This window comes from Rattus rattus, chromosome X (assembly GCF_011064425.1).
Source record: "Rattus rattus isolate New Zealand chromosome X, Rrattus_CSIRO_v1, whole genome shotgun sequence".
Lineage (NCBI taxonomy): Eukaryota > Metazoa > Chordata > Mammalia > Rodentia > Muridae > Rattus > Rattus rattus.
The window spans coordinates 130,319,835-130,330,988 of NC_046172.1; the positions used below are offsets into that span (position 1 = coordinate 130,319,835).

Genomic DNA, 11,154 nt, shown 5'->3' on the forward strand with positions numbered 1-11,154 from the left:
CTCCTGGGCCCTCTCCCACGGGAGCCCAGAGGCCTTATACAGTTTCCTCTTGGGCCAGGGATGTCTGCAGGGGTGGGCAGTGTTGGTGGTCTCTTCTGCTCTGCAGCCTCAGGAGTGCCCACCTGACCATGCGGTGAGGTTTCTCCCACGGGTTCTGGGAGCAGAGAGCTGCTGCAGGCCTGGATCCGCGGGTGTGGGACTTCCGGTAAACACAGGACGTGCCCGGTCCTAGAGGAATTCTGCCTCCGTGTGTCCCGAGATCACCAGGCCGCTTTCTTGCAGCAGAAAAGTTGGTCTTACCTGTGGTCCCGAGGCTCAAGTTCACTCGCGGGGTGCTGCCCACGGGCTCTCTGCGGTGGCAGCAACCAGGAAGCTTGAAGTTCTTATTGTACAGATCTTTTATTTGCTTGGTTAAAGTCACACCGAGATACTTCATATTGTTTGTGTCTATTATGAAGGGTGTTGTTTCCCTAATTTCTTTCTCGGCTTGTTTCTCTTTTGTGTAGAGGAAGGCTACTGATTTATTTGAGTTAATTTTATACCCAGCCACTTTGCTGAAGTTGTTTATCAGCTTTAGTAGTTCTCTGGTGGAACTTTTGTGATCACTTAAATATACTATCATATCATCAGCAAATAATGATGTTTTGACATCTTCTTTTCCAATCTGTATCCCCTTGATTTCCTTTTGTTGTCTGATTTCTCTGGCTAGAACTTCAAGAACTATATTGAATAAGTAAGGAGAGAGTGGGCAGCCTTGTTTAATCCCTGATTTTAGTGGGATTGCTTCAAGTTTCTCTCCATTTAGTTTAATGTTAGCAACTGGTTTGCTGTATATAGCTTTTACTTTTTAGCTTAGGTATGGGCTTTGAATTCCTATTCTTTCCAGGACTTTTTTCATGAAGGGGTGTTGAATTTTGTCAAATGCTTTCTCAGCATCTAATGAAATGATCATGTGGATTTGTTCTTTCAGTTTGTTTATATAATGGATCACTTTGATGGTTTTCCATGTGAAACCATCCCTGCATACCTAGGATGAAGCCTACTTGATCATGGTGGATGATTGTTTTGATGTGCTCTTGGATTCGGTTTGCGCGAATTTTATTGAGTATTTTTGCGTCGATATTCATAAAGGAAATTGGTCTGAAGTTCTCTTTCTTTGTTGAGTCTTTGTGTGGCTTAGGTATAACAGTAATTGTGGCTTCATAGTGAAAGACCCCAGCTTAGCAGCAGTAACGCCATTTTGCAAGGCTGTACTTAAGATGACTGGTTCAGGGAAAGGTTAGAACACTGAGTACACAGCGGCTGCCAAGCAAGATGTGTATGGTTGAAGGCATGGCAACAGGATGACTCGGTTGTTGAGCGCCTGACAATGAGAAAAGCCCGGAGAGGTCCCACACCCTTGGGGGCCAGTCAGCCGTTATGTTTCAGGAAGGTAGCTAGGAAACTTGCCCCCGGCTAAACCCTTGGGGGCGAGTCAACCCGTTATGTTTCAGGAAGGTAGCTAGGGAACTTGAACCCTTGCTACATTAGAATCCACCAATTATATCCCTGTAACCATGCATCTGCTTCTGTATGCTTGCTTCTGCTCCCCAGAATCCTATAAAAAGCCCATCCTTGGTTCTGTGGGGCACGCCAGTCCCCCGAGTGACTGAAGCGCCCACAGGTACCTGTGTATCCCGACAATAAACCAAATCCTCTTGCTGATTGCATCCTGTGGTCTCGGTCTGGTCATTGAGTAGGAGGACCTCCATCCCGAGGGGAAGTTCTCCCTGAGAACTTTTCATTTGGTGCATTGGCCGGGAAAGGAGATCCTCCACCCAGGACCACCGACCACCCACTGGGAGGTAAGCCGGCCGGCGTCTGTCTGATTCTGTCTCGTTCTGCCCTATTCTGTCTGTTCTGTGAGGGCTCAGCCAGGTTGTTTGGAATTTGGGCGGGCGAAGAAGGAGCTGACGAGCTCGGACTTCTCGCCCCGAAGCCCTGGAAGACGTTCCAAGGGTGTTAGGGGCCCGATTTTTCGGGGCCGAATCTGGGACTCTGGTCAGAAGAGGAGGATCCAGACTTACGGCACCTCTGTCTGTATTTTTGGCTTTCAGAGGGCCCTGGACCTTTGCCCCCTCCGTCTGACTTTTTGCTTTCAGTTTGGTACCAAAGCCGTGCAGCACGCCTGTCTGTTGTTTGTTTGACTGTTGGTGTTGTTTGTTTTCTCTGTGTCCTAATCTTCCTTAGAACTAACATGGGACAGTCTCTAACAATGCCCTTAAGTCTCACTCTTGATCATTGGAAAGACGTCCACGACCGGGCACACAACCAGTCTGTCGAGGTTAAAAAAGGAAAATGGCAGACTCTCTGCACATCTGAGTGGCCCACTCTCGGAGTGGGATGGCCAGTGAATGGCACATTTAATAAGATCATTATTTTACAGGTTAAAGATCGGGTCTTCCACGGACATCCTGACCAGGTTCCTTATATTATCACTTGGGAGAGTCTCGCCTTAGAACCCCCCCCCTGGGCGGAACCCTTCGTGGACCCGAATTGGCCTCCCCTCAACCCCAAGCCTGTCTCCTCGGCCCCGCCCGGCCCGCCGGCCACGTCTTCCTCTCTCTACCCCACTCTAATTAAGAAACCTGTCCTCCCGGCAGACCCAAACTCCCCTCTCATAGATCTTCTCTCTGAAGATCCTCCTCCCCCATATCGTTTACCTACAGGCCCGGCTGACACGGAGGAGGCAGAGCCGCCGGCCAGATCAGTTGCCCGGCAACAGTCTGATAAAGGTTTCTCCCCTGTCGCAGGGAGATTGCGCAATAAGCTCGAGGTGATGCCAGATTCAACCTCCCAGGCTTTCCCACTTAGACAGGGAACCGGTGGCCAGACCCAATACTGGCCGTTTTCAGCAGCTGACATTTACAATTGGAAACAACACAACCCTCCCTTCTCCAAAGATCCGGTGGCACTCACCGACCTAATAGAATCTGTTTTACTTACTCACCAGCCTACTTGGGATGACTGCCAACAGCTCTTACAGGCCCTCTTAACCTCAGAGGAAAAACAAAGAGTGTTCCTAGAGGCCAGAAAACATGTTCTGGGAGATGATGGGCGTCCCACCCAGTTGCCTGAGGAAATTGATGCTACATTCCCACTTAAGAGACCAAACTGGGATTTTAATACAGCTGAAGGTAAGGGACACCTACGCCTTTATCGCCAGTTGCTTCTAGCGGGTCTCCGAGGGGCTATACGACGCCCTACTAATTTGGCTCAGGTAAAACAGGTATTACAGGAAGCAGGGGAAACTCCCTCCGCCTTTCTAGAGAGACTTAAGGAGGCCTACCGTATATACACTCCTTATGACCCAGATGACCCAGGACAAATGACGAGTGTCTCTATGTCCTTCATCTGGCAGGCTGCTCCAGATATCAGGACTAAGTTACAGAGGTTAGAAAACTTGCAGGGCTATACATTACAGGATTTACTTAAGGAAGCTGAAAGGATTTTTAATAAGAGAGAGACACAAGAAGAAAAAGAAGATAGAGTTCGTAGAGAGAGGGAAGAAAGAGATAAAAAAAGAAACAAAGAATTGAGTCGAATCTTGGCCGCCATAGTTCAGGGCCAAGAAAGGAAGGGAGATGGGGGGGAGCTCGAAAGGGGCTGAAGCTGGATAAAGATCAATGTGCCTATTGCAAAGAGAAAGGGCACTGGGCCAGAGAGTGCCCCAAGAAGCCTGGCGGACCCCGAAAGCCTCGACCACGAACCTCCCTTTTGGCTCTAGATAAAGATTAGGGAGGTCAGGGCCAGGAGCCCCCCCTGAGCCCAGGGTAACGCTTAAAGTTGGGGGGCAGCCGGTTACTTTCCTGGTAGACACAGGAGCCCAGCATTCAGTCCTCACCCGAGCTTCAGGACAACTCAGCGACCGGACGGCCTGGGTACAAGGAGCTACTGGTGAGAAACAATACCGATGGACTACGGACCGCCGGGTTCAGCTGGCTACTGGTAAGGTGACCCATTCCTTCTTACATGTACCGGACTGCCCATACCCTCTGCTGGGCCGTGACCTGCTCACCAAACTAAAAGCACAAATTCATTTTGAGGAAGGAGGGGCCCGAATAACTGGCCCCCATGGAACTCCCCTTCAAGTTCTAACCCTACAATTAGAGGATGAATATAGACTATATGAACCGGGACAGGACAAGCCACAATCCCTAGAAATAGACACTTGGGTCACGAATTTTCCACTGGCTTGGGCAGAGACTGGTGGGATGGGGTTGGCGCTCCAACAGCCCCCCTTAATTATACAGTTAAAGGCCACTGCAACTCCAGTCTCCATAAAACAATAACCCCTGTCACATGAAGCTTATCAAGGTATAAGGCCTCACATTACGAGGCTTCTAGATCAAGGCATCCTAGTCCCCTGCCGGTCGCCTTGGAATACGCCTCTTCTGCCTGTTAAGAAACCCGGCACTGGAGATTATAGGCCAGTACAAGACTTGAGAGAGGTCAACAAGAGGGTAGAAGATATTCATCCAACTGTTCCAAACCCTTACAACTTGCTCAGTACATTGCCCCCTACACATACTTGGTATACGGTTTTGGACCTGAAAGATGCCTTCTTTTGCCTCCGGCTGAGCCGAAAAGCCAACCCTTATTTGCATTTGAGTGGAAAGACCCTGAAATAGGGCTTTCAGGACAATTAACTTGGACAAGACTGCCTCAAGGGTTTAAAAACAGCCCAACGCTCTTTGATGAGGCCTTACATCGGGACTTAGCTGACTTTAGGGTTCAGCATCCCACCCTCATACTCCTACAATATGTAGATGACCTCCTCCTAGCGGCCACTTCTGAAACTGCATGCCAACGGGGAACTGAATCCCTCTTACAGACTTTGGGACGATTGGGCTACCGAGCCTCTGCCAAAAAGGCTCAAATTTGCCAGACCCAGGTTACTTATTTAGGCTACCAGCTACGGGATGGACAGCGATGGCTGACCCCGGCCAGGAAACAGACTGTGGCCGGCATCCCTGCCCCCAAGAATGGCCGACAGCTATGAGAATTCTTGGGGACGGCAGGATTCTGCCGCCTCTGGATCCCTGGGTTTGCTGAAATGGCAGCCCCTTTGTACCCCCTCACTAAACTGGGGGTGCTCTTCCAGTGGGGACCAGAGCAGCAAAAAGCATTTGAGAACATCAAACAGGCCTTATTGTCCTCCCCTGCCTTGGGTCTCCCTGATATTACCAAACCTTTTGAACTGTTCATCGATGAGAAACAGGGGTATGCTAAAGGGGTCCTAACACAAAGGTTGGGACCCTGGAAACGCCCTGTGGCCTACTTGTCTAAGAAATTGGACCCTGTGGCCTCCAGCTGGCCACCGTGCCTAAGGATGGTGGCTGCTATTGCTGTCCTGATCAAGGATGCTAGAAAATTGACTTTGGGACAGCCACTCACCATCCTAGCACCCCACGCAGTGGAGGCCTTGGTAAAGCAGCCCCCAGACCGCTGGCTCTCTAATTCCCGCATGACCCACTACCAAGCCTTGTTACTGGATGCAGAACGGGTTCAGTTTGGGCCCGTAGTCACTCTCAATCCTGCCACCTTGCTTCCTCTACCAGAGGAGGCAGAACAGCATGACTGCCTACAAATCCTCGCAGAAGTACATGGAACCAGGCCGGACCTATCGGACCAGCCTCTTCAGAATGCTGACCACACATGGTACACAGATGGCAGCAGCTTCTTGGCAGAGGGAGAGCAAAAGGCTGGAGCTGCGGTCACTACGGAAGACAAAGTGATTTGGGCGAAAGCCCTGCCTGCTGGTACCTCCGCACAACAGGCTGAACTCATCGCCTTGACTCAGGCGCTCAAGATGGCAAAAGGTAAGAGGCTAAATGTATATACAGACAGCCGTTATGCCTTTGCCACGGCACACATCCATGGAGAGATCTACCGGAGGCGGGGGCTACTCACATCTGAGGGTAAAGATATTAAAAATAAGGCTGAAATTCTGGCCCTCTTAGAAGCCCTATTCTTGCCCAAAAGACTGAGTATTATACATTGTCCAGGACACCAGAAAGGGCACAACCCAGAGGCACGAGGAAACCGGCTGGCCGATGCCACGGCTCGAGAAGCGGCCATGAGCAAACAAATCTTGGCCTTAAATAGCCCAGACCAACCCACGCCCCCACCAGTGGGACAAACCAGTTGGGTTTATGCCCATGAGGACATAGAGCTCCTAGAAAAAATGGGAGCCATCTACCACCCTCAACTAAAACAGTGGGTCTACAAAGGAAAGACAGTTATGCCAATAAAAATGACTTTTGAATTGATCTCCTTTTTACATAAATTAACCCATTTGGGGTTTAAGAAGATGAAAACCTTACTAGATCGAGAAGAGATAAATCTGTGTTTTTTAAATCGGGACAAAGCGATACAAGAGGTGACTGAGAGTTGCAAAGCGTGCGCTCAGGTTAACCCGGGAAAGACCATGATTGGACAAGGAGTTCGTCCTAGGGGACACCGTCCCGGCATCCATTGGGAAATTGATTTTACTGAAATTAAACCAGGTATATATGGATACAAGTATCTCCTAGTGTTTGTAGACACCTTCTCAGGATGGGTCGAAGCCTTCCCCACAAAGCACGAGACTGCAAAAATGGTCACCAAGAAGCTCCTCGAGGAAATCTTTCCCAGGTATGGCATGCCTCAAGCGTTGGGGTCGGACAACGGGCCCGCTTTCGTCTCCCAAGTAAGTCAGTTGGTGGCCAAATTGCTGGGGATTGATTGGAAATTACATTGTGCCTATAGACCCCAGAGTTCAGGTCAGGTAGAACGCATGAATAGAACAATTAAGGAGACTTTATCCAAACTTACGCTTGCAACTGGCTCAAAGGATTGGGTGGCCCTCCTTCCCCTAGTTCTATATCGGGCCTGGAATACCCCAGGCCCCCATGGTCTAACTCCTTTTGAAATAATATATGGAGCACCACCCCCATTTGTCCATTTCTTTGATTCAAACATTGCTGATTTTGCTGACAGCCCTTCTTTGAGGGCCCATTTACAGGCCCTACAGATAGTGCAGAGAGACGTCTGGAGACCTTTGGCCGCTGCTTACCAGGACAAGCTTGAGCATCCGGTGGTGCCACACCCGTTCCAGATTGGAGACACCGTGTGGGTGCGCAGACACCAGACCAAGAATCTCGAGCCACGGTGGAAAGGACCCTACACTGTCCTCCTGACTACCCCGACCGCCCTAAAGGTAGACGGAGTCGCAGCTTGGATCCACGCATCACACGTCAAGGCAGTCCGGTCTGAGAAATTGACTAATCACAACACTACACCCCAGACATGGAGAGTTCAGCGCACTCCAAACCCCTTAAAGTTAAAACTCCTACGTGGCTCCTCCTAGTCCTCTTGTGGCCTAGAGTCAGTGGGGGAATAAGCCCCCACCACATTTATAACATTACCTGGACAGTCACTAATCTCATGACAGGAAGGCTGGCTAATGCTACCTCCGTAAGGGGGACGCTGGCCGATGCCTTCCCTCCCTTATACTTTGACCTTTGTGATGTGATAGACTACAAGTGGGAGCCTGGCACTACCCATAATTGGCATCCCTCAACCACCTACTATGGTTGCAGTCCGGCTTCCCACAACAAAGAGATCTACGTTTGCCCTGAACACAGGGTGAGCCGGCAGTGCGGAGGGCCGGGGAGTGGGTACTGTGCCCAGTGGGGATGTGAGACTACTGGGGATGCATATTGGAAGCCATCCTCATCTTGGGGACCTGATAACTCTGAAACGAGACTGTCGACTTCCTTACACCTTGTGTAAACGGGGCGAGAAGTGCAATCCCCTCGTCCTCCACTTCACCGACTCAGGTAGAAGAGCGACCTGGGACGGGCCCAAATCTTGGGGCCTGCGCTTATATGTCACAGGGACCGATCCGGTGGGTCTGTTCTCTCTAAATAGACAAGTCTCTCCCCTGACCACTCGACCCATTGGACCCAACCTAGTTCTACCAGATCAGAAGCCTCCCTCGCTCCCGGTACAAGCCCAACCCCCGTCATTGCCTAAGGTCACCCAAGCCCCTGGTAGTACCCCTACGAGCCCCTTCTCCACAATGGGGGGCTCCACCATTTTGATCTCCCCGTCGCCAGGCACTGGGGATCGATTATTCAATTTGGTGGCTGGTGCATATCTGGCTCTCAACTATTCAGACCCCTTTAGGACTCAGGAGTGCTGGTTGTGCCTCGTTTCCGGTCCACCCTATTATGAAGGGGTGGCAGTCATTGGAAATTATACCAACCTGACTGCTGCCCCAGACAGTTGTGCCAATACCCCCAGCCACAAACTAACTCTGCCCGAGGCCTCGGGACGAGGGCTCTGCTTGGGGAATGTACCCCACACACACCAGACCCTCTGCAACACCACTCAGAAGATTCCCATCGGGAACTACTTCCTGGCAGCCCCAAAAGGCACATACTGGGCCTGCAATACCGGACTAACACCCTGCATCTCAGCCACAGTCCTCAACCAATCCTCTGACTATTGTGTATTAGTAGAAATTTGGCCCAAAGTCACCTACCATGAATCCGAGTATATATACTCGTTTTTCGAGAGACAGACTCGTTTCCGACGAGAGCCTGCCACCCTGACTTTAGCTTTACTCCTAGGAGGGATCACCTTGGGGGAAGTGGCCGCGGGTATAGGGACCGGGACCACTGCACTCATAGAAACTGGTCATTTCCGTCAGTTACAAGCAGCCATGAATGCAGATCTTAAAGCTATAGAAGAGTCTGTGAGTGCATTAGAAAAGTCCTTAACATCGTTGTCTGAAGTGGTCCTCCAAAACAGACGAGGGCTAGATATGTTGTTCCTCCCCGAGGGTGGATTATGTGCTGCTCTAAAAGAAGAGTGCTGTTTCTATGCAGACCATACTGGAATAGTAAGAGATAATATGGCTAAGCTTCGAGAACGCCTGGCCCAAAGACAAAAACTGTTTGATTCCCAACAGGGATGGTTCGAGGGGTGGTTTAACCGATCCCCTTGGTTTGCTACCCTCCTGTCTACCCTGATGGGACCCCTACTTATTCTTCTCCTAATTCTTCTTTTTGGACCCTGCATCCTTAATAGGCTGGTACAGTTCATGAAGGGTAGACTTTCAGTCATTCAGACCCTCGTACTGACGCAGCAGTACCATAGGCTGAGACAACAAGAAACAGAAATTTCTTGACCAAGTTGAGTGAAAGATTTCACTCAAAGTTAGCAAAAGAAAATGGGGGAATGAAAGACCCCAGCTTAGCAGCAGTAACGCCATTTTGCAAGGCTGTACTTAAGATGACTGGTTCAGGGAAAGGTTAGAACACTGAGTACACAGCGGCTGCCAAGCAAGATGTGTATGGTTGAAGGCATGGCAACAGGACGACTGTGGTTGAGCGCCTGACAATGAGAAAAGCCCCGGGAGAGGTCCCACACCCTTGGGGGGCCGAGTCAGCCGTTATGTTTCAGGAAGGTAGCTAGGAAACTTGCCCCCGGGCTAAACCCTTGGGGGGCCGAGTCAGCCGTTATGTTTCAGGAAGGTAGCTAGGAAACTTGCCCCCGGGCTAAACCCTTGAGGGGCTGAGTCAGCCGTTATGTTTCAGGAAGGTAGCTAGGGAACTTGCCCCCGGGCTAAACCCTTGGGGGGCCGAGTCAGCCGTTATGTTTCAGGAAGGTAGCTAGGGAACTTGAACCCTTGCTACATTAGAATCCACCAATTATATCCCTGTAACCATGCATCTGCTTCTGTATGCTTGCTTCTGCTCCCCAGAATCCTATAAAAAGCCCATCCTTGGTTCTGTGGGGCGCGCCAGTCCCCCGAGTGACTGAAGCGCCCACAGGTACCTGTGTATCCCGACAATAAACCAAATCCTCTTGCTGATTGCATCCTGTGGTCTCGGTCTGGTCATTGAGAAGGAGGACCTCCATCCCGAGGGGAAGTTCTCCCTGAGAACTTTTCAATAGAAGGAATTAGGTAGTGCCCCATTTGTTTCAATTTTGTGGAATAGTTTGGATAATATTGGTACGAGGTCTTCTATGAAGGTCTGATAGAATTCTGCACTAAACCCGTCTGGACCTGGGCTCTTTGTGGTTGGGAGACCTTTAATGACTGCTTCTATTTCCTTAGGAGTTAGGGGTTGTTTAACTGGTTTATCTGTTCCTGATTTAACTTTGGTACCTGGTATCTGTCTAGGAAATTGTCCATTTCCTGCAGATTTTCAAGTTGTTGAATATAGTCTTTTATAGTAAGAACTGATGATTTTTTGAATTTCCTCTGGATCTGTAGTTATGTCTCCCTTTTCATTTCTGATTTTGTTAATTTGGACACACTCTCTGTGTCCTCTCGTTAGTCTGGCTAAGGGTTTATCTATCTTGTTGAGTTTGTCAAAGAACCAACTTTTGGTTCTGTTGATTCTTTCTATGGTCCTTTTTGTTTCTACGTGGTTTATTTCAGCTCTGAGTTTGATTATTTCCTGTCTTCTACTCCTCCTGGGTGTATTTGCTTCTTTTTGTTCTAGAGCTTTTAGGTGTGCTGTCAAGCTGCTGACAAATGCTCTCTTCTGTTTCTTTCTGCAGGCACTCAGAGCTATGAGTTTTCTTCTTAGCACAGCTTTCATTGTGTCCCATAAGTTTGGGTATGTTGTACCTTCATTTTCATTAAATTCCAAGAAGTCTTTAATTTCTTTCTTTACTTCTTCCTTGACCAGGTTATTGTTGAGTAGAGCATTGTTCAGCTTCCAGGTACACGTTTGCGTTCTTCCCTTATTATTATTGAAGACCAGCTTTAGGCCATGGTGATCTGATAGCACGCATGGGATTATTTCTATCTTTCTGTACCTGCTGAGGCTCGTTTTTTGACCAATTATATGGTTAATTTTGGAGAAAGTACCATGAGGAGCTACAAAGAAGGTATAGCCTTTTGCTTTAGGATAGAATGTTCTATAAATATCTGTTAAGTACATTTGGTTCTTGACTTCTCTTTGTCTGTCTACGTCTCTGTTTAATTTCTGTTTCCATGATCTGTCCATTGATGCGAGTGGTGTGTTGAAATCTCCTACTGTTATTGTGTGAGGTGCAATGTGTGTTTTGAGCTTTAGTAAGGTTTCTTTTACGTATGTAGGTACCCTTGTA

The 11,154-nt window shown here is 49.2% G+C and overlaps 1 protein-coding gene across 1 annotated transcript; it reads left to right on the forward strand.

The window, feature by feature from the left end:
• Nucleotides 1–2,236: 2,236 nt before the first annotated feature.
• Nucleotides 2,237–7,480, forward strand: LOC116888229. The gene is made up of 3 exons (XM_032889516.1): nt 2,237–3,176; nt 3,889–3,987; nt 5,640–7,480. The coding sequence occupies exons 1-3, from the start codon at nt 2,237–2,239 to the stop codon at nt 7,388–7,390; spliced, it is 2,790 nt and encodes a 929-aa protein (XP_032745407.1). The 3' UTR covers nt 7,391–7,480.
• The last annotated feature ends 3,674 nt before the right edge of the window (nt 7,481–11,154 follow it).